At 51.0% G+C, this 26,634-nt stretch overlaps 1 protein-coding gene across 3 annotated transcripts; it reads left to right on the top strand.

Annotated features, from left to right (window-relative positions):
• The first annotated feature begins 241 nt into the window (after window positions 1-241).
• PDIA4 (protein disulfide isomerase family A member 4) lies at window positions 242-26,298 on the top strand. 3 transcript variants are annotated; one of them, XM_054495831.2, is made up of 10 exons: window positions 242-737; window positions 7,904-8,084; window positions 10,540-10,745; window positions 14,654-14,792; window positions 17,348-17,553; window positions 17,704-17,862; window positions 21,412-21,563; window positions 23,676-23,832; window positions 24,354-24,587; window positions 25,530-26,298. In XM_054495831.2, the coding sequence occupies exons 1-10, from the start codon at window positions 650-652 to the stop codon at window positions 25,943-25,945; spliced, it is 1,938 nt and encodes a 645-aa protein (XP_054351806.1). In that variant the 5' UTR covers window positions 242-649; the 3' UTR covers window positions 25,946-26,298. The 3 variants fall into 3 exon arrangements, with proteins under 3 accessions (XP_054351806.1, XP_054351805.1, XP_054351807.1); XM_054495830.2 differs by having other exon boundaries at window positions 285-737; window positions 23,673-23,832; XM_054495832.2 differs by having other exon boundaries at window positions 390-737; window positions 17,334-17,470.
• The last annotated feature ends 336 nt before the right edge of the window (window positions 26,299-26,634 follow it).

Genomic DNA, 26,634 nt, shown 5'->3' with positions numbered 1-26,634 from the left:
CCCGCGTTGGTCTCCAGCTTCCCAGAGCCCCGGCGGGTTGCGAGGACCGCCCTGCTCGCCACTGCTCCCCACCGCTCCAGTACCGACACGTGTTCTTACTGCCAAGCTGGGCCGCAGGATGCTGAGCCAAGCCCCGCCCCGCTTGACATTTCCCAGGCTCCGCCTCTCCTGCCCCGCCCCCGGCACCGATTGCCAATAGCGCCCCGAGGCGTAGCCGGGTCCCGCCCACCCCGTGCCCGGCCCGCCGCCTTTGTTCTCCCCTGCTCCCTCTCTTGGCCTGTGCGCTCCCGGCAAACCGAGTGGCAGCCGCTGATTGGTGGTCCTGGCGCAGCCAATCAGAAGGGGGCACCTCACGTTAGGGCTCGGAGTTTTAAACGCGCAGCCGAGGGCCGCGCGCAGAACTGGGGAGGGCCTAGGGCGGCGGAGCCGACTGGTCGCGGCCGAGGCACACGCCGTCCGCGCCGGCGTCACTCTGGGATTGGCCGGCCCGCGGCTTCCTCCGCCCCCTGCCAATCGCCCGGGCCGACTTCCCGTGGGTGTTCCGGCTCTCCCGCGTCGCTAAGGAGCGACGGGCGGTCGGCCATACCCCGAGTTCTCGGTGTGCTCAGCGGCCTCCGACGCGAGGAGGCCGCGCTCCGCCCCCGCTACCATGAGGCCCCGGAAAGCCTGCCTGCTCCTGCTGCTCCTGGGGCTGGCGCAGCTGCTGGCCGTAGCGGGTGCCGAGGGCCCGGACGAAGGTGAGCGGTAAGCGCGCCGCGGGTCGGGCTGTGCTTGCCGGGGCCTGGGCACTGCGACCCCGGCGGGCGGGCTTCCGCGCGGTCAGCTCCAGAACTAGCGACGGGCGCCGAGCCCGGGGTAAACTTGGCGGAGTTGAAGGGGCGGGGGCGGTGGCTGTGGCAGTGGCAGGATCGATTTGGGGTTCACGGGAGAGGAAGGTGGCCGGGGTCTCTGGGGCTCCGACGCCCTGGAAGCCCCCTGTCACCCGAGGCTGGGAGAGGGCTGCAGAGCGCCTTTTTTGCAGCTGGGTCTTTCGCCCTAATTTGCAGATTTTCCTCAGGTCCAGGCTAACTCCAGGCGAACGCGCCCAGGCAGTGGGGAGAGGGAGCCACTGGAGAGAAGGGGCGAGGGCGTGAAGAACCAAGTGCGAGTTCTTTGGAACAGCAAGCCTTCCTTCCTAAAATGTGGTCTGTAGATTTGGGAATGATTAATCCAAAGATTCTGGAAAAGGGGATGGCTTGGTTTGCACCTTTGAGAAACTAGAGATATCATTCCTTCTGCATTTATTCAGCATTTACTGTGCGCCAGTCCCTGTACTGGGCTCTGGGAGAAAAAGATGGTGAGCGTGGTCCCTGCCCATGAAGCGCGCACTCCAGTAGGAATAGCAACTACTTCATGGTTCCTGCATTTTTCTTCGAAGTGAGCTAGCTGCAAACATAAGAACTCTGAAAATTAGGAAGTACTGATTAAGAAAAGGTTGTTATTCCTAGAGAATAAGGCATCCAGGTACTGGTCTTAACCTTCTTTCTCTCTGCCCTTACTTTTAATCACTAGCTTTTTTTAACCTTCCGAGTTTGTTCCAATATAAATATACACTCTTTTATAATGTTAGTGTGTAGGGAAATTGTGAACTTTATACTCTTTCAAACAGATTGAGTAACTTCTGTGTGGGTCACTGATTCAAAAAGAGTCTTTGCCCAAATAGAAAAGGAAGTAAAAACCCACACTCGGCGAGAAAAACACCTGCCGAAAGGAATCTGATAGCGGGACTGCTTACAAATTGTGTCTTGAGACCTTTACCCAAATCATGTTTGTTTAAATAGTGTTGATTTAAATACTGATACCCAAAATACACTGAAGCAGAATGCAGGGGTGGGCCCCGGAATCTGCGTTTTAAGTCAGTTCTCCCTTGAGACATAGAATTAACTTCGGGAGGCACAGTGAAGTTTGAGGACCAGTGTGGGTGGAAGATGCTTTTTGGAACATAGCGGAAAAGCATATAGCACTGTCTTGGTTTTGATCCAGTGATTCTGTTTTTGTGGGGATTCTTGAGAGGCCTGGGAGAGTGGCTTTAGGAGCTGTTAGGACCACCAAGTTTATCCTTCCGGTCAGAGGTCTTTAACACAACAGAGTTCCTGGGAAGCAGTTCCTCCTGGGGTGAGCCTAGGAATCCCAGGGGTCATCATGGCCAAGGGCAGGCCTCCTGGGGCTTCTAGCTCCGTTTTTTTTGTTGTTGTTGTTGTTTGTTTGTTTTTTTTTTTCCGAGATAAGGTCACGCACTGTTGCCCAGGCTTGAGTGCACTGTCGCGATCATGGCTTACTTAAGCCTCAAACTCCTGGGCTCATGGGATCCTCCTGCCTCAGCCTCCCAAGGAGCTGGGACTGTAGGTGCTTGCCAACACGCCTGACCAATTTTTTTTTCTGGCTCTGTCGCCCAGGCTGGAGTGCAGTGATGCGATCTCAGCTCACCACAACCTCTGCTTCCTGAGTTCAAGTGATTCTCCTTCCTCCACCTCCCGAGTAGCTGGGACTACAGGCACGTGCCACCACACCCGGCTAATTTTTTGTATTTTTAAATAGAGACGGGGTTTCACCGTGTTAACCGGGATGGTCTCCATCTCCTGACTTCGTGATCCGCTTGACTTGGCCTCTCAAAGTGCTGAGATTACAGGAGTGAGCCACCGTGCCCAGCCTGGCTATTTTTTTTTTTTTTTTTGGTAGAGATGGGGTCTCACTATGTTGCCCAGGCTGGCCTCAAGCAATCCTCCGTCCTTAAACTCCCAGTGTTTGGGATTACAGGCGTGAGCCACGGTGTGGGCTTACCTTGACCCTTTCTCATCCTTGAGGGCATCCCTCGGCCTTTCGTTGTCAAAACCTGTCGTAGATTCACTGATAACTTGTCCAACAGATTTATTTCAAGTCTGCACTACCTCACCCCTCAAGTGTTTCAAGTCTCGAGGCTTTTTTTTTTCTTTTTGCTTCTGTTACATTTTAGATTTAGACAGCACAGTGGTGTCTAGGTACTTAAATACCCTCCTTCCCCCAACATAGTTACTAAATACACCCTAAACTCCGATGGCTTAAGCCTCCGGTTGCAGGGCTTTCCGTGTCTCAGATTAGAAGGTGCCTGCGCTCTACACATGCTTCCTGCTAAAATAGGAAAGGAAAATATTCTGATCCTGTTTGTTGCCTGCTTTTATGTGGTATTGGTTTGTTTAGATTTAAAAGTAAGGAGAAATTCACCTATTTTTCGTACTAAGGAACTGTTAAACTGCCCTCCTCTTTTCATTCCTGAGACATAATTATTTTCGGAGCCATAAAAATGTGGAAAATCTAAATGATTCCACCAAAAACTTTGGGCGTATTGGGAAGAAAATCTAATGTGACTACAGCATAGCAGTTAAGTGGTCAGGACCCTCCACTAAGTAGCTTTGTGATCTTTGGACAGGTGACTCAAGTTCCTGCATCTCAGTTTCTTCATCTGTAAGGTATAATATAACGTGTAATACAGTCTCCCTTAAGGGGTGAAGTGGTGTGTTTAAGAGCCCAGCACAGTGCCTGGTACATGCAATAAATACCAGCTATAATGGTTACCATAGCTGATAACACAGTTCTTGTTTCTGTGTTTAATACAAACTCTTCAGTATTGGCTGCATGGTAGAGTTTATGCAACTGTTTCAGGCACTTCTCTGGGGGAGATGAGAGTGATCAGCTGAGGACGGAGAGTGAGGACATCCTAAAAGGAGCTGCATGCGTCTAAGCAGGGACCCAGTGTTGTCATCAGGTGTGCCCCGTGGGAGTGGACAGGGATTGCGGCAACCTGCTTAGGTGAGGGTCCCACATTTCAGGAGAGGCCTTAGCATGTGGACTAAGCAATGTGGAGCTGAACGTGGGAATTCATTTGTCTCATGCTGAGGAAGGTTGCATCTTTTCAGAAGGTGCTGAAAGGCTCTGGACATATATATATATATATATTTTTTTTTTTTTTTTTTTTTTTTGAGGTGGAGTTTCACTCTTGTTGCCCAGGCTGGAGTGCAATGGCGTCATCTCTCGAGTAGCTGGGATTACAGGCATGTGTCACCACACCTGGCTAATTTTGTATTTTTAGTAGAGATGGGGTTTCTCCGTGTTGGTCAGGCTGGTCTCGAACTCCCGACCTCAGGAGATCCGCTTGCCTCGGCCTCCCAAAGTGTTGGGGTTACAGGCGTGAGCCATCACGCCTGGCCTTTTTTGTTGTTGTTTTTTGTTTTTTGATGGCAGTCTTGCTCTGTTGCCAGGCTGGAGTGCAGTGGTGCGATCTCGGCTCACTGCAACCTCCACCTCCTGTGTTCAAGCAATTCCCCTGCCTCAGCCTCCCGCGTGGCTGGGATTACAGGCATGTGCCACCATGCCTGGCTAACTTTTTTTTGTATTTTAGTAGAGACAGGGTTTCACAATGTTGGCCAGGAGAGTCTTGATCTCCTGACCTCGTGATCTGCCCGTTTCAGCCTCCCAGAGGAGCACTTGGATTACAGGCGTGAGCCACCACGCCCAGCCCTGGATGTATTTTCTATCCTAGAATGTCCACCTTTAAAAATGAAGCACAGTGAAAAGTGTTCCCGCACTAAAGTGTGGACTGTTTTGCTTGCAGGGATGTGTGGGTTTCTGGTAGATAGAAATCTAGAGCTAGCACCTTCCCAAATTGCAGAGGAATCAATCCTGGGCTTGTCTGTGAGCTGGGGAGGAATGGAAAGGTAGGGGCCTTGAGAGTCCTTAATTACATAGGGAATGTCCTATCATTTTGTTTATTCTTTAAAAAGATAATGGGATTCTTTTTTTTTGTTGTTAGTCTCGCTTTGTCACGCAGGCTGGGGTGCAATGGCATGATCTCGGCTCACTGCATCCTCTGCCTCCTGGGTTCAAGCAATTCTCCTGCCTCAGCCTCCCGAGTAGCTAAGATTACAGGCATGCACCACCACGCCCAGCTAATTTTTGTATTCTTAGTAAAGACAGCGTTTTGCCATGTTGGCCAGGCTGGTCTCAAACTCCTGACCTCAGGTGATCCACCCTCTTTGGCCTCCCAAAGTGCTGGGATTACAGGCGTGATCCACCGTGTCTCGCCAAAATTCATTGTTTAAAAGGGTCAAGAAAGAAGTTGCCTCTTAGGAATGCTGTGTCCCATGGTGACTAGTCAGCTCCCACTTAATCATGAGAGCTCTGTCACATTGTAGTGTTGAGAGCCCACTTGAGGCTGACTGTAGGTAAGAACACGTCTTTGTTTTTTGTAAAATTCACCCTGTAAAGGAGTTGTCTATGTGGTCATGTTTTAGGCCTCTTCACTGCAAACGTCAGTCTTATGCTGTGCACCAAGCCAATTAGTGAGTTTCCCTTCCTCTCCTAGCTGTGATTCCTAGCTGGAAGAGTCGATTAAGTTCCCCAGTGCATTATTTCCGACCTTCCTCCAATCTTCCCATCTGCTTGCAAGTAACTTTGACTCCTACTGGGCAGAGCAGCTAGGTGAGAGTGGATATGGATGGTCCAAAAGCACTACTTAACTGCCAGCCGGGGCCCCTGGCGGTCTCCCCCAGGGACCACCCAGGATTTAAAAAAAAAAAAGTCAAAAATCTCGATTACTTTTGCACCAACCTAATACTTGGGCTTAGTCTTAATGACATCAGAGCAAGATGTGTTTTTCAGCCTCACACGGTTCTTTCAAAGACACAGGTAAATAGAGTGGGCAAGATTTTCTAAATAGCACAGAGCAGAGGATCTTTTCTTTTTTCTCCCTCTTGGGGGTCTAGAATGATCTGAAAAGGGAGACCAGAAAACCTTGGGAACACTGGGTTTCCCTCTGCTCCTTGGAGAGATGTCAGCCTGGCCCCTGCCTGTACTGTCAGAGACACGCAGTCCCGAGACCCCAGGGGAGGTGGGCCTGCGCCCAGGCTGTCTTTCTCTGTGTTCTGCCCTCCACGAACTTCTGACAGTGCCTAGGGAGTTCCTGGTGTGGAGGGAGGGGTGGCAGGCAGGAGGCTCATCTCAGATGGGTGGGTTTGCTTTTGGCATTTTAGAGCTGTTTCTCCCTCCTCCGACAAAAGAGGATCCTAGGCCTTAAGTTGGAACAGGAATGTGCAAGTCAGGAAAAGCTGTGGGATGCTTAAAAGGAAAAGGACTGAGTGCGGGTGACTAGTGTGCCGGTGGACTTTCTTGTTGGCTTTTTTGTAAAGTTTGCAGATTGGTAAATGTTGACAGTGATGAACAAAGCTTCCCCGTTTTCCCTGCCCCACACAGACCCAAGGAGTAGGCTGGAGGAGCAGAGGGCAGGCACGGCCATGTGGGGTGGGTGCAGGCTGCCTCTGTGGCCAGGCAGCCACAGAGTCCACGCAGAGTTCCATCATCAGAGTTGGTGAGCCCCAGGAGTTCTGGGATCCCGGGGGCAGGTTTTCAGACCCTGACCTCACCCACAGCCCAAAACAGTAACTAGCAGCGTTCATTTACTTCCTGGGACACATCTCCAGAAAAGAATAATTGGCCCCGGAAACATTCTGGCTTCAGCGTTAATGAAATTACCGTGCTTGCTGTGCCCAGTTCTGTTTACTGGTGTGACAGTAGCCAGAGAACCTGGTTAATAAAAGCGGCAATTCCATGTTCTTTGTATCTGTGGTTTGGCAAAAAAAAATAAAATAAAAAAAGTTGAACCTTGAAAATAAAATATACACAATTTCTCACATTCTACGAGGAAAACTTAGCTTCCAAGCAAAGGTGTGATTTTTGATACATGTTGACCCCATCAATTTCTATATTTGTCATCCTGGAAATTACTCAGGGGTGCCTTTATAAGTAAAATGTGATTTTCCACCCTCTTCCCCTTCACACTTGAGCCTTTTCCTCAAGGATTGTAAGACCTGAAGGGCTATTTTTTATGGGTATGAGGTAAAATGCCACCCCCTTTCAGAAATGGAATTAGTATTCCATCCTCTGCAGTGAAAAGTCAAGATTGAGTACTTGTTTCCTGTTGGTACTCTTGGGGCCAGGCAGATAATTTGTTGATGGGAGGTGTTACTGAGGCCCCTGCCTGTGGAAAGCATACAGGGTGAGGCGGAGGAGGCACATCAGTGAGCGATAACCTTTGAACACAGACAAGCTAGGGCGAGATCACGAAATGCGGTGCCCTGAAACGCAGAGTGTGGGACGTGGGTAGGGGAGCCCAAGCTACAGGAGCAAGGCCCGGGAAGACTGCAGAGGGTGGTACAAGGAAGTAGGGAGGAGGTAGCCAATGCGGAGGCTATCTGGGCTCAGGGCAGGGTTTGCAGAGCAAGGCAGGGGGCCGCGACTCTGGAAGGGTAGTCTGTGCTGCCCTCCAACTTCTGCTGGGACATTTGGACTTTATATTCTAGAGCTGTGGTTTTCAAATATTTAGCCATGACCTCCCTCTGAATGAAATTTTAAGTAGCAAACTTAGAACAGAATTGCTGGCATGAGGGAGGCCTGATGTTACCAGCCAATCACGTGGTGGGCCTCCAGGGACCACCCGGGACTTGACACATTCTGAAGTGTATGAGTTTTAGGAAAGTTTTTTTTTTTTTTTTGAGATGGAGTGTCACTCTGTCACCCAGGGTGGAATGCATTGGTGCGATCTCTGCTCACTGTAACCTCCGCCTCCTGGGTTCAAGCGATTCTTCTGCCTCAGCCTCCCGAGTAGCTGGGACTACAGGCGTGTGCCACCATGCCCGGCTAATTTTTGTATTTTTAGTAGAGATTGGGTTTCACCATATTGGCCAGGCTGGTCTTGAACTCCTGACCTCGTGATCCACCCACCTCAGCCTCCCAAAGTGCTGGGATTACAAGTGTGAGCCACCGCGCCCAGCCAGGAAAGTTTTAAGGAGAGTCGCCACCAGCTTTGTAACCAGTCTGGATGTTTTCCACTCAGATTCTTCTAACAGAGAAAATGCCATTGAGGATGAAGAGGAGGAGGAGGAGGAAGATGATGATGAGGAAGAAGAGGACTTGGAAGTTAAGGAAGAAAATGGTGTCTTGGTCCTAAATGATGCAAACTTTGATAATTTTGTGGCTGACAAAGACACAGTGCTGCTGGAGTTTTATGCTCCATGGTAAGGACTGCGTTCTAATTCCTGCGGGTGGACAAGCGCTGTGCCCCATTCGCTCAGCCCTTCACCCGGTCATCCAGACCTTTTGGGGTGGGATAGGAGTGTCTGGGTGCAGGAATTTGCACTCTAGCTTTAAGAACACTGGGAGCTCACTCGTTCTACCACTGTGCGTTGAACGGCCAGTGAGGCAGCCCTCATGGAAGGCGATGTCTTCTTGTCTCAGTCCAGTGGGTTAAACATGAATACGTCCTCTGATGGTCACAGCTGGGGGACGGGCATTTAACAAGCAGCAATGACACAGAGCCCTGTGTTGGTAACAGACACGTACTTGTTATAGATTCTGCCCCGACCTGTCTCAGGCCACCCTGCCTTCCTCTTCCCTCAAAGGCTGGTGCTCAGGCAGCTGCCCCAAGTGCAGGCTGTTGGCCTGTGTGGTGGATTTTTTACTACACATATAGGCCCTGCGGGGGGACCAGTCAGGCATCCCCACTTCTTTTCCTGTCTTTACCCCTCCTAGTGCAGTCCATTAGAGCTCTCGTGCCACCTCATCCCTTACTTCTCCTCTACTGTTTTGTATCTCATGACTCCTGCTTTGCTTTTCTGTCTCATGCCCTCTCTGTTTCACTTCTGAGACCAAATAGGATACACTCACTTTTGTCCAGTGCCTGAGGGTCAAGCATAGCACATAGCAAGTGTTATATTTAAAACATCGAAATAGGCTGGGCATGGTGGCTCACACCTATAATCCCAGCACTTTGGGAGGCCAAGGTGGGCAGATCACTTGAGACCAGGAGTTTGAGACCAGCCTGGCCAACATGGTGAAACTCCATCTCTACTAAAAATACAAAAATTAGGCATGGTGGTGCACACTTGTAGTCGCGGCTACTCGGGAGGCTGAGGCAGGAGAATTGCTTGAACCTGGGAGGGGGAGGCTGCAACTAGCTGAAATCGTGCCACTGCACTCCAGCCTGGGCGACAGAGCAAGACTCTATGAGGTTATATTGCTCTTTCATAAATTATCAGATTTCTTACTTTTTAGTTCAAAGAGACCTTAACATTCTTAAAAGTGAGGACCTCAGAGGGCTTTTTATATGGGTCGTGTTTATCAATATTTATCATATTTGAAGTTAAAACTGAGAAATTAAAAAAAAATTTTTTTGAGACATTTTCACTTTTGCCCAGGTTGGAATTCAGTGGCATGATCTCTGATCACTGCAACCTCCACCTTCTGGGTTCAAGCAATTCTTGTGCCTCAGCCTCCTGAGTAGCCGGGATTATAGGCGCCTGCCACCACACCCAGCTAATTTTTGTATTTTTAGTATAGACAGGGTTTCACTATGTTGGCCAGGCTGGTCTTGAACTCCTAGTCTCAAGTGATCCACCTGCCTTGGTCTCCCAAAGTATTTTTTGTAAAGATGGAGTTTCGCCATATTGCCCAGGCTGGTCTCAAACTCCTGGGCTCAAGTGATCTGCCCGCCTCAGACTCCCAAAGTGTTGAGATTACAGGCGTGAGGCCAAAGACTGAGGTTTAGATATTGAAAGTATTTGCCCTAGGGCAGAGCTGGAGTTTAAACCTAGACCTGTTTGACTTTGAAGCTCCTTTGGTCTTCCCCTTTATGTTTTGTTGTGTCTCTCCTCTTAACTGCAGATATTTCCAAAAGTTCCCATTTTTGTGTGTGTGTTGATGTGTTTTGTGTTGCTATAACAGACTACCTGAGGCTCGGTAATTTATAAAGGAAAGAGATTTATTTCAGTCACGGTTCTGTGAGCCGGGAAGTACAGAAGCATGGTGCTGACATCTATCTGCTCAGCTTCTGGTGAGGACCTCATGCTGCTTCCACTCCTGGCAGGAAGTGGAAGGGAGAGTGGGCGTGTACAGAGAGAACACGGCCAGGAAAAAGCCAAGCTTGCTTTTTTTTTTTTTTTTTTTTTTTTGAGACGGAGTTTGGCTCTTGTCGCCTAGGCTGGGATGTGGTGGCTCAGTCTTGGCTCACGGCAACCTCCACCTCCCAGTTCAAGCGATTCTCCTGCCTCAGCCTCCTGAGTAGCTGGAATTACAGGCGCCTGTCACCACACCCAGCTAAATTTGTGTATTTTTCGTAGAGATGGGGTTTCACCATGTTGGCCAGGCTGGTCTCAAACTCCTGACCTCAGGTGATACGCCTGCCTCAGCCTCCCAAAGTGCTGGGATTACAGGTGTGAGCCACTGCACCCGGCCACGCCAAGCTCTTAAACTACATTCCTGAAAGTGCATTTGCATATTCATGAGGGATCCACCCTTAAGACCTAAACCCTTCCCACTAGGTCCCCACCTCCCAACACTGCCACACTAGGGATCAGATTTCAACATTTTGGTGTGGACAAACCACATCCAAACCATAGTGGTATGTATTATTGTTGGATTTAAATCTCCATGGGTACAGTTAACATTTTTCACCCTTCCTAATCTAATTGTTAGGTGTGGACATTGCAAGCAGTTTGCTCCGGAATATGAAAAAATTGCCAACATATTAAAGGATAATGATCCTCCCATTCCTGTTGCCAAGATCGATGCAACCTCAGCGTCTATGCTGGCCAGCAGGTTTGATGTGAGTGGCTACCCCACCATCAAGATCCTTAAGAAGGGGCAGGCTGTAGACTACGAGGGCTCCAGAACCCAGGAAGGTGAGCCGGTACCTGAGCTCATGGAGGAAGAACTCTTTCCCGCAGGGAATGGGAATTTGGTTAATAGAGGAAGAAAAGCTGGGGGTACCAGGGACTGACTTCTCAGGAGCCTTAGCCCTCTGGAATGTTCATTTGTTCTTGGGGCGTGGGCAGGGGGTGTAGGAGGGGGAGTAGGGGGGCGGGCAGGGTGGGTTGGGGCGAGGCACCTTTACATTTCAGACTCTGAAACTCAACATGGGCAGGAGTGTTAGGAAATGGGCCAGACATGGTGGCTCACACCTGTAACCCCAGCACTTTGGGAGGCCAAGGCAGCTGGATCACTTGAGTTCAGAGTTCAAGACCAGCCTGACCAACATGGTGAAACCCCATCTCTACTAAAAATACAACAATTAGCTGGGTGTAGTGGCTCATGAGTGTAATCCCAGCTACTTGGGAGGCTGAGGCAGGATAATCGCTTGAACCTACGAAGCGGAGGTTGTGGTGAACTGGGATTGTGCCACTTCACTCCAGCCTGGGTGACAGAGTGAGACTTTATTTCAAAAAATAAATAAATAAATAAATAAATAGGAGTGTTAAGAAATGACATCAGAGGTCACGGGTCTTGGTGGGGGTCTAGAGCACTGGTTCTTAATGTTTAGCAAGCGTTAGTCATCTGGAGGGCTTGTTCAGATTGCTGGGCCCCAGCCCCAGAGTTTCTGTTTCAGCACATTTCAGGCCAGATACAGTACAAGTCAGGCCAGATAATTTGCATTTCTTTTTTATGTTTTTTTTGAGATGGAGTCTCACTCTGTTGCCCAGGCTGGAGTGCAGTGGCATGATCTCAGCTCACTGCAACCTCCGCCTCCTGGGTTCAAGCAATTCTCCTGCCTGGGGCTCCTGAGTAGCTGGGACTACAGGCGCCCGCCACCACGTCTGGCTAATTTTTTCTATTTTTAGTAGAGACGGGGTTTCACCGTGTTAACCAGGATGGTCTCGATCTCCTGACCTCGTGATCCACCCACCTTGGCCTCCTAAAGTGCTGGGATTACAGGCGTGAACCACCACGCCCGGGCAATAATTTGCATTTCTTACAAGCGTGCAGGGCTCGCCATTGCTGCTGGCTCAAAGCCATGTGCTGAGAACCACAGGTGCAGAGAGCCACATCCAGGGATTCTCTGAGGATGACTGCAGTCTGGCCTGATGGATCCCTGCCTGGCTCACATTAGACACTACATACATTTTATTAAATGAATGAACAAATGATTTAACTTTCATTTAATTTTATTTTGATAAAATTTATTTCATTTTATTTTGATAAAATTTAATTTTGATAAAATTAATTTAATTTAATTTTGATAAAATTAATTTAATTTTATTTTGATAAAATTTATTTATTTTTTGAGACAGAGTTTTGTTCCTGTGGCCCAGGCTGGAGTACAATGGCGCAATCTCAGCTCACCGCAACCTCCGCCTCCCAGATTTAAGCGATTTTTCTCCCTCAGCCTCCAGAGTAGCTGGGATTACAGGCACACCACCACGTCCGGCTAATTTTTGTATTTTTAGTAGAGACGGGGTTTCTACATTTTGGTCAGGCTGGTCTCAAACTCCCAACCTCAGGTGATCCGCCCACCTCGGCCTCCCACAGTGCTGGGATTATAGGCGTGATGAGCCACTGTGCCCGGCCTCTTATTTTAATAAAATTATTTAATTTTATTGAATGAACATGGTATCCTTTAGCAAGGGCAAATCTCTCTTAATCACTGGCAGAAAAAAAAAAAAAGATGAGGCTGCATTTTCCATTCCCAGTGTGGAGTAGGAGAAAGAGCGTTGAATAGGCTTCCGGTCCTCATAGACATAAGATAGGCCTGTGTTCTGGACGAGCGCCTTCCCCTTGCCAGGCCTTGGCATCTCATCTGTGGAGCATGGTGTCAGTTGGATGTGATCTGAGATCACATCTCTGAGATGGTGTAAGAGGCTCTCTTCTGCTCCTTTAAGCAATGGTACTCACTGTGGGGTATACAAAGAAAATGGATTCACTTCCGTTGATATTTAGTGTCACAGTTTGTTGACTGGGTAATAACGTTTATAAACTTGGTAATTCAGAGAGGTAGATTAATGAATAGTCTTTCTTCCCTGAACCTGGGTGATCCAGCTCCCCTCTAAGAAGGTACTAGTAGGCTGGGCGTGGTGGTTCACACCTGTAATCCCAGCACTTTGGGAGGCCGAGGTCGGTGGATCATGAGGTCAGGAGATCAAAACCATCCTGGCTAACACAGTTAAACCCCATCTCTAGTAAAAATATAAAAAATTAGCTGGGTGTGGTGGCAGGCGCCTGTAGTCCCAGCTACTCAGGAGGCTGAGGCAGGAGAATGGTGTGAACCCGGAAGGCAGAGGTTGCAGTGAGCCGAGATCACGCCACTGCACTCCAGCCTGGGCGACAGAGTGAGACTCTGTCTCAAAAAAAAAATGGTACTAGTGTAACAAGTTTCTTCTGTGTTGTTTGGAGATATTTTGTATACATAAAAGCAGGTGTGTGTGTGTATGTGTCTGAGAGATTTTCTCATTTTTACAGTTATTAGTGTATGTCAAATACTATCCTGTACCTTCATGTTTTTATTTAACAGATATGTCTTAGCCATATCAGTACATAAAGAACTTAATCTGAAACAAATTGAAAGTTGAGTACTTCTTTTTTTTAGATGGAGTCTTCTTCTGTCCCCCAGGCTGGAGTGTGCAGTGGTGCAATCTTGGCTTACCGAACAGCCTCCACCTCCGGGGTTCAAGTGGGTTCTCCTGCTTCAGCCTCCTGAGTAGCTGGGGTTACAAGCATGTGCCACCACGCCTGGCTAATTTTTGTATTTTTAGTAGAGACAGGGTTTCACCATGTTGGCCAGGCTGGTCTTGAACTCCTGACCACCCATGATCCACCCACCTCGGCCTCCCAAAGTTCTGGGATTACAGGCGAGCCACCACCCCTGGCCTAAAAGTTGAGTACTTCTATTGTTGCGAAGTAAACAGGCATATGTGTTTGAAGGTCTGTGGCCAACATTTGACTACGAGAGACTTGGCTGTTTTGCAAACTTGAGAGCAGTGTATGCTATGTTTTGATAAACAGGCCTCCTACATGTTAAGTGCCTCAGGACCCCTGGGTGTGGGCTGGGGGCAGAGGACAGACACTTCATGCTGCAAGTGCACAGAGGAGGTGCTTGTGCACGTTTCAGTTTGAAGACTGCAGCTTTGCAGGAGTGGTTCTAGATTTGGCTCCTTGGTAGATTCTGCAGTGGGGAAAAAGAGTGACAGTTTGCAACCACTCGTCCTAAGAACAAATTTATTGTTCCACTCCAGCCCTGGAATCCGTTTCTGGGGAATGAGGCCACAGACGGGCATTTTTTAAAAGCCTTCTCGGGTAATGCTACTGCACCTTGATCAATGGGAGCTATTGCTCCTCTTTTAAATTTTTCCTTTTTTTTTTTTTTTTTTTTTTGCGTACATCTTATGACGTATGTAATATAGTAACGTTAGATGTGAATGACTAAATATATATACATTTTGTATGTGTTCAGGAGATACCCCACAATGCTATCCATAGGTGTATGTAATCAAAACCATTGGGAGTTGGTGAGGGTTTGCGTGGAGTTAGTACCATAGCCTGATGGTAAAGGAAGTCTCAATCATCAGTAAGTCTTAGGCCATCTGGAGAAGTCTGCAGGCTGGAAATGCGATGGACAATTGTTGGGAAACAGCGAACCTTCTGACTCTTGGCTGTGTCCCCAGAACTGCAGAGATGCAGCCAGGTTTCAGGAAATCAGACACCTCCTGTTCTTGTGGGCCCTGACACTTGCTTTCTTCCCCCTCCCCATCTGCTTCTGGAGGGAGAAGTGCCTGCCAGTTTGGGCCTTGTGTGCTCAGTCTTGCTTGGTTTCTTTCAGAAATTGTTGCCAAGGTCAGAGAAGTCTCCCAGCCCGACTGGACGCCTCCACCAGAAGTCACGCTTGCGTTGACCAAAGAGAACTTTGATGAAGTTGTGAATGATGCAGATATCATTCTGGTGGAGTTTTACGCCCCATGGTAAGGTGGTGTCAGGCCCTTCCCATATTCAGTACCCTGCTGGGCACTAGGTGCGGGGTGGCAGGTGCAGATGGCAGGCCCCTGCCCATGAGGCAGGAACAGCAGAGGAGCAAGGTGGGCACGAGTTGTAGGCCAGGGTTGAGGCTCCAGGTCTTCTGGAAGAAGTGTGGATGGAAGAGAGCTGTTGGGGGAGTGGATGTGGAAGGAGCTGCCAAGCAGTCCATTCTTGGGTGGGAGAAGGGGCCCAAAGGAAAGAAGATGGCAGAAAGAGAGGTGGTCGGAGTGGGAGCAAGTACAGTGGCTGGTCTGAGCTGCCCAGCTTGGGGAACTGAGGTGGCTGCTTCATGGGGAGGGGAGAGGAGGGACGTACAACCAGTTGCGTGGATAAGCTGGGAGCAGTCAGAGTAGACAGCAGAGCGGAAGAAAGACGGCTCTCAAGGGAGAGGGGAGTCTAGCTTCAGGAGAGACCATCTGCCTTCCCAGGAGATGGCCCAGGGTACCATCTGTCTTGGTGATATTGTGGTGGGTCAGCTGTGGTTCTGGTTCTTGAGCAGTCCTGGTACGTCTGACCATCAGGCCAGCAGGAACCGCCTCAGATGGGTGTGTTCTGTGGTGACTCCGGGAGAGTCAGTAAGCAGAGGAAGCTTTTGGGCCTAGAACCAGCAGGTGGAGGCCATGGCTGATGCACAGGTGTAGGGGCGGGTTGCACCTTCTGCACTGTGGGGTCAAGTTTGGGACCAGGACACCCTTGTTCCAGGCAATGCCTGGATAAGCCCAAACCCGAGGCCACGGATTCTGCAGTAGAAACCTGGGAGTTGCTGGATGTGCAGATGAAAAGTGAAGTCAGATGGGTGGTTAGAGAAGGAAATGATCTGGGAGAGAAGGAAGGAAGCGTCTGGGACATGTGGGGCACCCTCCTAACCCCCTGCGATGCTGGAGAGACACAGACCCTTGTTTCGCTATGCGTGGGGCCCTGGCCTGATGGGTGGGAGGTGTGAGAGGAAAGAGTGGCAGCTGCACATCTAACTGGTGGGTTGCTTTGTGGCTCGCTCAGGAGGCAGGTTGAGCTGACTGCTGCACAGTGCACGCTCAGCGAGTGTAGTGCGATTTCCCTGATCTGGTTGATGATGCCTCAGAAGATAATTATCCATTTATTCACGAACAGTTTTTTGGTCTTTTGATGTGTTTTTGTGTGTGTGATGGGAGGTTGTTTGTTTTTTTGTTTTGTTTTCTTAGGTTTCTTTTGAGATAAGGCCTTGTTTTGTCACCTGGGCTGGAGTACAGTGGCACCATCATAGTTCACTACAGCCTTGAACTCCTGAGCACAATTGTGCTGCCTCAGCCTCCCTAGAAGCTGGGACCACAGGTGTGTGCCACCACGCCCAGCTAATATAAAAAATATTTTTAGAGATGAGGTCTTGCTATGTTGCCCCGGTTGGTCTTGAACTCCTGGCCTCAAGCGACCCTCCCGCCTCAGCTTCTGGAAGCACTGGGATTACAGGAGTGAGCTGCTGTGCCAGCCAACAAATGGTTTTGAAGTTGCAGGATGCACCCTTTAATTCATTTGGGTGTCCTAAGGACTTTGACAGGATGGTGTTTTATCTTAACTCAGGACAGAGCCTCCTGTGTGCCAGGCCCCAGCTGGGTGTGGGATGTTGGTTCTTTTTTGAGACGGAGTCTTGCTGTGTTGCCCAGGCTGGAGTGCAGTGGTGCGATCTTGGCTCACTGCAACTTCTGCCCCCTGGGTTCAAGCGATACTCCTGTCTCGGTCTCCCGAGTAGCTGGGATTACAGGCGCCCACCACCCTGCCCAGCTAGTTTCTGTATTTTTAGTAGAGACGGGGTATTGCCATGTTGGCCAGGCTGGTCTCAAACTCCTGACCTCAGGTGATCCGCCCGCCTCGGCCTCCCAAAGTGCTGGGATTACAGGAGTGAGCCACTGCGCCCGGCCAGTTCTTGAGGGCAATGGGCTGTGTGACGCAATACTGACTCCAGGGGACTCTCTCTCATCTCCTCCCTGGGTGATCTGTGTCAGTGAGGGTTTGTGATGCTCTTCTGTTCTCCATGCCTCTGTTCTTATTACCTGGACCTGCCGACCCTCTCTTTGCTCCACCTCCCGTGGCCTCCTGGCTAATTCCTCACTGTCCCTTGGATCCTAGCTCTACTGCTACTCCTTCTCTGAAGCCATCTGTGATTTCTATCCTTGCTGGCTCCCAACTCTACAACCAAGAAAGTCCTCTTCCTCAGGACAGTGTCTTTCTTGGCCTCTCCTTGTTTTCCCCTGTGCTGCAGTTACTGATGTCCTGTCTGTGTCCTGTACGTGTGTGTACGCATGCTCCACCCCCAGTGTGTGAATGCTATGGGGTGAACTTTGTGTCTGTCCAGCGGTAGCGCCCTCAACAGCACCTGAGGGCCTGAGGGTCTAGGAGGCATTCGGAGGGTTACTGGGTGTGGCCGGGTTACTAGGGAGCACAGGATGGGTTTCTGCAGCTCGTTTAGCTAGAAAGTGAGTCCACACTAGAATGAGCCCCTGACAAACCAGTTTCCTCTTGGCAGGTGTGGACACTGCAAGAAACTTGCCCCCGAGTATGAGAAGGCCGCCAAGGAGCTCAGCAAGCGTTCTCCTCCAATACCCCTGGCGAAGGTCGACGCCATCGCAGAAACAGACCTGGCCAAGAGGTTCGATGTCTCTGGCTACCCCACCCTGAAAATTTTCCGCAAAGGAAGGCCTTATGACTACAACGGCCCACGAGAAAAATACGGTATGGCCACTCCCTTCTTTCCCACTACAGTGGGGAAGGGAAACTCCCTAACAGGAAGCTGCCATTGAAGGTGCTGGGGGCTGGCAGGCATGGGCCATGGGAGGTGGGCAGTTCTGAGTGCCCCTGCTCAGGTATGTGCCCTGCTCCCAGGAATTGTTGACTACATGATCGAGCAGTCCGGGCCTCCCTCCAAGGAGATTCTGACCTTGAAGCAGGTCCAGGAGTTCCTGAAGGATGGAGATGATGTCATCATCATCGGGGTCTTTAAGGGGGAGAGTGACCCAGCCTACCAGCAATACCAGGATGCCGGTGAGTTGTGGCCTTCTGGGCTGGACAAAATGTGCGTGCCTTGGGCTGTCTGCGGTTGCCTGGTTTTTCAGAAAGCTCCTGGGACATCCATTAGGGGGTGGTTTGATGAGCCATCTCTGGGAATAAGCTTTCCATTCTGGGGTTGGAGTTGGGGCTGGGGCTGGAGATGGGTCCCCTGTGCCCCTCCTGGCCTCGGTGCAGGGGAGGGTCACAGTCAGACTGGTCCCAGCTCCATGTCTGCCTTCCAGAGCCCAGGAGGGCAGGTCTTCAGGCCGTAAGGTGCCGGATTCTGAATCAAACCAGCTTTCAAGGCCTGGCTCTTCCAGTTATTATCACTGTGACCACAGGTGGTGACTCAGTTAGCCTAGTGGTCTCTTGCCCAAGGTGGTGGTCTTTTCTGAGAGGTTATTACACTGAGATAATGTAGATGAAGTGCTTAGCAATGTGCTTGATAATGCTAAGTGCATTATAAATGCTAGTCTTGCTAGCCTGAGGAGTGAAATGACTGTGAACAGCTGTCAGCAATAGTGTTCTGCGGGGGTAGGGGCAGGCAGCAGTTGCCCCATCCTGAAATCCATCGTCTGCCTTGGTCTGGCTCCTGATGCCTGGGGATGGGTGTACTCAGGGTCCTTGCCATCCTCATTGATGTCTTCTGAGTGCCACCCTCTCCCCCTCCACCAAAACCAGCTTGGCTAAGTGCTAACTAATTATAATTTTTCAAATGCACAGCTTGCTACTTAGTGCTGATTCTGTGCTTTACAATAACAATTGTGCATAAGTCAAATGCAGATTAATGTATAAAACCAGTAGAGCTAAATTCCCTTCATCTGTTAATTAGGTGGCCTTGTTATTCACGCCTAACTAGTCAGGAAGAAACTTGCAGAAGGAAACCCCAGCCCACCCAGGGTTGTAGGCAGCAGGGGATTCCGTAGCCCCAAGTCTGACCGCAAGTTATGTGCATTGATGTGCATGCAAATCCCCAGGGAATTTGTTAAAAATGCAGGTTCCAGTGCTGTGGGTCCCAGGCAGGCCTGGCACCACATTTCTAGGAGTCAAAGTCCATGATTTGGCTTGGGCAGGGTTAGGGCTGCAGATGGGGCGAGAGTCACTGGGCCTGCTATGTCTGCCCGCTTATGAGAGAGGGGTTAGCCCCAGGGACACAAGATGTTCTACAGACAGGTTGGCGGGGCTGGAGCAGAGAGGGCGGCTGTGGGATGAAAGAGTTTGTGGTCCTGGGGTGGGCAGGAGGTGAAGTTCTTGATGCGGGTCTGTGTCTGCCTGAAGCCAACTGACTACAAATCCCTGGGACACCTGGAGGCTTAAAACAGGCGCCATCTAGATAGATGTGGCCTTATTTATTTTTTTTGAGACCGGGTCTCACTCTGATTGCCCAGGCTGGACTGCAATGGTGGGATCTCGACTCACTGCAGCCTTGACCTCCCCAGGCTCAGGTGATTTTTCCACCTCAGCCTTCCAAGTAGCTGGGACTACAGGTGAGCGCCACCACATCCAGCTAATTTTTTTTGTGGAGACAAGGTTTTGCCATGTTGCCCAGCTGGTCTTGAACTCCTGGGCTCAAGTGATCCTCCTGCCTCGGCCTCCCACAGTGCTGGGATTACAGACATGAACCACAGCACCCAGCCCATGTGGCCTTATTTAGTGGATTTTAATGCCCCTGATTTACAGAGAAGGGCCTGTGGCTCGGAAGGTTAATAACTAACAAGCCTAAAGCTACACAGTTAGTAGGTCACAAAACTATCATTTGAATTTAAGTCCATCTGACTCTGAAAGCCACAGGCTTATCCAGGCTGCTCCCCCATCCCCTGCCCTCCCAAAAACATGGTTTACCATCTCAGCCACATGTGTCCTTATAACCCAGTTGAGAGTCACAAACCTCTAGACCAAGAGCCCTTCAAGGGTAGGGTGACACCCAATGTTTAAATCTCAAAATCAGCCCAGGATGAGTTTGGATGCCCCGGGGAGGAGAATGGGGAGGGACTGAAGGTGCGTTTACCTGTAGGATCTAGGGTAGGGGTTGACACTGTGGCCCACACACCCATTCTGGCCATAGCCTGTCTTCATGTGTGACATCTCATTGGAACATAGCTTTGTTCACACCCTGTCCGGCTGCTTTCACACTGCAGCAGCAGAGTTAAGCAGCTGGGACAGACTATGTGGTCCTTAGAGCCGAAACTACTCTCTAGTCCTTCCAAGAAAGTTCGCCCAGCCCTGTGGTAGGGTGCCCTCAGACCGTGGGGTTTCATCATGCATTTTCACAGATTGAAGTAAAAAGTATCTTTAGCCAAAGAACTTCATTCGGAACTCCAGCCCACAAACAGGCAGCCCACCAACTCGAGGAAGGGAGATTTAAACCTCCATGAAGGGTGCTGGATGTGAAAACTCAACATAGGGATATAGGACTGTGTGCTGCTCATGTGGGCTCCAGAATATTCCATCTGCCAAAGAATCCGTGCTGCTGATAGACATCAGTCGACAGCAGCTCCTGGCAAGTTAGCTGTTTTTTGGTGAACTTTTCCAGTTTTTTTTGTTGTTGTTGTTGTTATTTATCTTTATAGAGATGGGGTCTCACCATGTTGCCCAGGCTGGTCTTAAACTCTTGGGCTTGGCCGAGCACGGTGGCTCATGCCTGTAATCCCAGCACTTTGGGAGGCCAAGACAGGCGGATCACTTGAGGTCAGAAGTTCGAGACCATCCTGGCCAACATGGTGAAACCCTGTCTCTACTAAAAATACATAACATAGCCAGGCATGGTGGCACATGCCTGTAGTCCCAGCTCCTCGGGAGGCTGAGGCAGGGAAGGAGAATTGGCTTGAACCTGAGAAATGGAGATTGTAGTGAGCCGAAATCACGCCACTTCACTCCAGCCTGGGCGACAGAGCAAGACCCCGTCTCAAATAAATAATAAATGAACTAACTCCTGGGCTTAAGCAGTCCTCCTGCCTCAGCCTCACAAAGTGCTGAGATTACAGGCATGAGCCACCATGCCCGGCCAGGATTTAGATGTTATACCTTGTACCAAGTTTTTAAAAACGAACCTCCTTTCAAGTGTTTAAGTTATAGGAATTGTCCACACAATTTTTGGTGGTGATTTTTTTTCTTTCCTTTTTTCTTTTTCTTTTCTTTTTTTTTTTAGACAGTCTCGCTCTGTCCCTCAGGCTAAAAGTATACAGTGGTGTGATCTCAGCTCACTGCAACCTCCACCTCACCTCCCCAGTTCAAGCAATTCTTGTGCCTCAGCCTCCCAAGTAGTTGGGACTACAGGCTTGCATCACCACACCCGGCTAATGTTTGTATTTTTAGTAGAGACAGGGATTCACCATGTTGGCCAGGCTGGTCTCAAACTCCTAACCTCAAGTGATCCACCCGCCTGGGCCTCCCAAACTGTGCTGGAATTACAGGCGTGAGCCACCGCACCCGGCCTGCAGTGGTCATTTTCAGAACATTTGCTTTGGCTGATGTGGGTAACGAATTAAATCTCAGACATTTAGGCAATTTTCAGAATTACATCTTATTCTGTTAACGTTTCAGCTAACAACCTGAGAGAAGATTACAAATTTCACCACACTTTCAGCACAGAAATAGCAAAGTTCTTGAAAGTCTCCCAGGGGCAGTTGGTTGTAATGCAGCCTGAGAAATTCCAGTCCAAGTATGAGCCCCGGAGCCACGTGATGGACGTCCAGGTAAGCGGGCCCCTCTGCCATGCCAGCCCTGGACACCCAGCAGGCGTGAGGACTCTGCTTTGAGCCACCTCTGAGGTTTCAAACCTGGAGGTTTTGCTTTTGTCTGCAGGGTCTGGAACTCCTTTTCCAGCCCATTCTCCCCACCACACAGGTTTTCTGCAGGCGGCCCGTGGTCTGCGTTTGCCGGAGGGACAGGTCTGGGGCTCCCGCACACCTGGCAGGTCCTGGGGCCTGACAGAGCTCCACTTGGTTTTGCCAGAACAGTTGCTGCCACCCTTTGTCCCTCCTGGCAGGCAATTACCAGTCTCCCTCCAGCGCCTGTTCCACTGTGGGTTTGGCCTGGGCCAGCACGTGGTGCTCCGTTGAGGCCAAGTTGTGTTTGTTTGGGCCTCTTGGGCTGGGGGCTACGGAGGGACAGCAGCCCTGTCTGTTCACCAGAGGGAGCTGTTGAGCTTGGCGGGTGGATTTTGCCTTTCTTTCCATTATTGCACCCCTGCACTTCATCCTCCTAGAGTGTGACACACTCAGCCCTAGAGGGGCAGTGGGAGTTCCCAGCCCAAGGGGAACCTGGGGCCAGTTCAGCCTTCTGAGTGTTTTAGAAGGGGCCCTGCACTTCGGTGAGTAGATCTCAGATTTGAAAGGATCCTAGATGTTTGAGTTTGAAGCTTTTGTTTAACAGAGATTGGGCTGCAGAGAAGTGAGCTCTACCCCCCACCCTGGACCCCACAGCTCCTGGTGGGAAGCAGAGCTGAGATTGGGGTGAAGGGGACTTTCCAGATCCTACTGGCCCATAGTGTCAGGACCCTGGCTGTTTGGCCTGTGGGCTCTCATGGGACCTGGAGGAGGGGGCGTGACAGGACAGGAATCCCGGGGGCCTGCACCAGAACGTGGCAGTACCTTGGAGAGAACCACCCTGAATCTTTCTGGTCCCCACGTCCTCTGTCTCCTTTCTCAGTCTTTAGTCCTGTCCCTCCTTCTCAAGGTCTGTGTGTCCATCCCATCTGTTTCTCTGCCAACTTGAAGCTCAGGGCAGCTCTCCTCTTCCCTGGACTCACAGTGGCTGCTGCGACCCCTCCCCCCAGCTTCACTTCTTTCCATCCAGAGATAAGATCCTGGGCCCGAAGAGGGGTCCTGATGAGCTTGGGGGGCCATCGATCCCGAGAATCAGACACAGCTCTGTGTGTGAGTGCATGTTCCAGGAAAGGGGTCTGTGGCTTTCAGTAGACGCTTCAAGATCTGTGCAGTCTTGTCTGTTGGGCACATTGCTGCTGCTCCCAGTTCCTCCGGCGTTTCCCTGCTGAGTGAAGTGCACGCAGCGCCATGTCATGGTTAAAGACTCCACGGCCTCCTGCCACCTGGGAGATAGTCGGATTATCTGTGCCTTAGCATGGTCTCCCAGGCCCTCCTTGCCCACCTTTTCAGCACATCCCGCCCTCCAGTGCTGTCACGCCAGATCCTCTTTGTGCCTCGTGCCCTGCCTCAGTCTCTGCTGCCTCCTCCCTGAGTGCCTTCTGCTTCCTTCTCACCAGCGGGGCCCTCCTGTCCTTCAGTGCCACACAAGGACCCCTCCCTGACTATGCCATCCCCACAGAAACCCTTGGGCTCACAGGCCCGCCCACCCACCACTTGCTGGCTGTGCAGCCTTGGGCAGGTGGCTGACCTTGCTGTGCCCACCCCTGGAGGGCAATGTCTGTGAGGGACTCCAGTCCTTGTGAAGTGTGAGCCCTCAGGACCTCCTGCGTGAAGATAGCACAAGCTGAAGGTGGAAAGTTCCACACAGCCCAGTCCGTGATAACCGTTCCTGTCTGCCAAGAGCCAGGCTTGCCTTGAGTGGTCTCTTTTTGGGGTTAGTGAGCTCACACCCCCAAGGAAAGGGCCAAGGTGTTTGCCTTTTCCCAAGAAGCCACCTACGGTTCACTGGAGGGAAAGGAGCCCCAAAAGACAGTAGGGAATGACTGGGCTGTGCTTGAGTGGGGTCGAGCCCCGGGGTGTTTTCCCTCCTGAGACTGATCCCTTCAAAGTCGCCACTCCCCCGAAGTCCCTCGAACATTGTACTCAAGAACAATGGTGGGGAGATGGTGGGCCCCCTCACCTGTTCCCTCTTTGAAGCAGGGCTCCACCCAGGACTCGGCCATCAAGGACTTCGTGCTGAAGTATGCCCTGCCCCTGGTTGGCCACCGCAAGGCGTCAAACGACGCTAAGCGCTACACCAGGCGCCCCCTGGTGGTCGTCTACTACAGTGTGGACTTCAGCTTTGATTACAGAGCTGGTGAGGGACCCCCACCAAGACCTGCGGGCGTGGGGGGTGGGGGGACTCGTTCTTTCAGGCAAGGTGGAGTGTTGAGGGAGGTGTGGCTGTATGTACGTGGCTCACTCAGAAATCCCAGCCTGGGGCCCTTGCACGTTGATGACTCAGGTGTATTTTTTAATTGATGGCGTCCCTTTTTAGCAGGATGGGAGCTTAGATTCAGGTCCAGAACCCTCTTAGAGTTGAGGTAGCTGAGACTTGGAGGAGTTCAGAGGCTGCAGAGCTGGGACTAGACCAGCCCTGGCCCCAGGCAGGCGTGGCCCTGCCACCTGGGCACAGGTTTTATGGGCCTGTTGGGCTTGCAGCCGTGGCCCCCATGACAAGTGGGGCTTTTCCAGAAATGCGTTTCCCTCCAATCGAGGTAAATCCAGGGCTTCAGCAGTGTCAGAATGTTAGCGACAGGACCTGAAGCGTGATCTCAGAGTCTGAGCTGGGACTTGCTCTGTGTGGCCGCCTGGCTTACGGCCCTTGGTCCCTTTCAGCGACTCAGTTTTGGCGGAGCAAAGTCCTAGAGGTGGCCAAGGACTTCCCTGAGTACACCTTTGCCATTGCGGACGAAGAGGACTATGCTGGGGAGGTGAAGGACCTGGGACTCAGCGAGAGTGGGGAGGATGTCAATGCCGCCATCCTTGACGAGAGTGGGAAGAAGTTCGCCATGGAGCCGGAGGAGTTTGACTCCGACACCCTCCGCGAGTTTGTCACTGCTTTCAAAAAAGGTGAGCCCGTGGCTGGGGCTGGGGTCTCCCATCAGCTGCTGTGCTCCTCACGCAGAATCCAGACAGGCCATGGGGCATCTGGTGCTCTGGCCACGGGCACGACACCCCCCTAAGTCAGCCAGCAGCCCCCTCTCACCCCTGAGGGACTCTCTGACTTCTTGTCCAGAGAAATGTCGGGTGTGACCCCAAACTCCAACGCACCAGAATAGCTTAGAAGAAGGAACATTTGCAAGTGTTACTATTTTCTTCTTGGCAGTTCTCCCAGTGTTTACTTTGAAAGCAAAAGCAAGATTTGGAGTCCATTTTAGGGCTTATCTAGCATCACTCAGTGGCCTTAGCACATTTTCAGCGTCGATGTGCTAAAATTCCAGACTAGGGCCGGGGTGTGCAGAGGGAGCATCTGAAGATGGAGCCCAGACAGGGCAAAGTCTGGGTGCGCTGAACACCCCTTGTGGCTTCAGAGCCTGACTCACAGCCTCTTCACCCTCGGCCACCTTGCTGTGCGGCTTTAAACAGAGCCTCTCTATTGATCTTGGCTGAGCACATGGCCCCAGGCCCCCAGCGCTGGCCACATTGTGGGCAGACTGTGCTCTTCCAATGTGTGTGGGTTGTCCTGGCACTTCCCCACCATGGCTCCCGGGCCCTCAGTGCCAGTGCTCACGGGAACTCCTCTGCCTGGGCAGTGACTCCTGTGATGGCCTCTCTGACAGGACCCGACGGCCCATTAGGCCTGGGCTGGAGCCACCTGCAACCTCTCTGGCCTTTGCAGGGACAGAGAGAGTAGAGAGTAGCGGCTACTACTTTCTACAGTAGTGGGCTCTTCCTGTGTGACTGGCCTCTCTGGTGGCCACACCAGCCTCACTGCCTGGTCCAGAGAGAGCACCCAGAATCTTTGGCCTTTACAGCACTGACGGCCCCCTCCCGCCTTGCTTTCCTTGGCAGGAAAACTGAAGCCAGTCATCAAATCCCAGCCAGTGCCCAAGAACAACAAGGGACCCGTCAAGGTTGTGGTGGGAAAGACCTTCGACTCCATTGTGATGGACCCCAAGAAGGACGTCCTCATCGAGTTCTACGCGCCATGGTGCGGGCACTGCAAGCAGCTAGAGCCCGTGTACAACAGCCTGGCCAAGAAGTACAAGGGCCAAAAGGGCCTGGTCATCGCCAAGATGGACGCCACTGCCAACGACATCCCCAGCGACCGCTATAAGGTGGAGGGCTTCCCCACCATCTACTTTGCCCCCAGTGGGGACAAAAAGAACCCAGTTAAATTTGAGGGTGGAGACAGAGATCTGGAGCATTTGAGCAAGTTTATAGAAGAACATGCCACAAAACTGAGCAGGACCAAGGAAGAGCTTTGAAGGCCTGAGGTCTGCGGAAGGTGGGAGGAGGCAGACTCCCTGCGTGGTCCGTGGTCAGGGTGTCCACGCCGAGGCTGGCAACAAACGGCAATATCTCGGATTCCTTTTTTTTTTTTTTTTTTTTTTTTATACTTCGGTGTTTTCACCTCATGTTCTGAATACTGAATAACCATGAATGACTGAATAGTTTAGTCCAGATTTTTACAGAGGATACATCTATTTTTATCATTATTTGGGGTTTGAAAATTTTTTTTTACACCTTCTAATTTCTTTATTTCTCAAAGCAGATAATTCTTCTGTGTGAAAATGTTTTCTTTTTTTAATTTAAGGTTTAAAATTCCTTTGCCAAATCATGTTGATTTTGCTCTTTGCTTTTTCGTTGTCTGAGAAATTGTTGGCATAGGTTTGACTGCTGGTATGTGTCTCTGATTGCTTCCTGTTGGCACAAAGTGAGAGCTGCCACTGAGCAACCCTGCCAGGGGTGCCGTTTCAGGCTGGGCGTCGCCAGGCAGCCTCCCTGCAAACCAAGGGCCGGGGGCAAAGGGGCATGGTCCAGGGTCCCCCAGGGTGGGCTCAGCTCCAGGGAGAGGCCACCCGTGTGGCAGCCCCACCTCTTGAGAGCCCCCAGTGCCGGAGCAGAAAGGACCCCAGACCCAGACGCAGATACTGCGGGGTGGCAGAAGAGGTAG

Source organism: Pongo pygmaeus, chromosome 6 (genome assembly GCF_028885625.2).
Source record: "Pongo pygmaeus isolate AG05252 chromosome 6, NHGRI_mPonPyg2-v2.0_pri, whole genome shotgun sequence".
Classification (NCBI taxonomy): domain Eukaryota; kingdom Metazoa; phylum Chordata; class Mammalia; order Primates; family Hominidae; genus Pongo; species Pongo pygmaeus.
The sequence above is the reverse complement of the archived record's forward strand: the minus strand, read 5'-3'. Positions and strand labels throughout refer to the sequence as shown.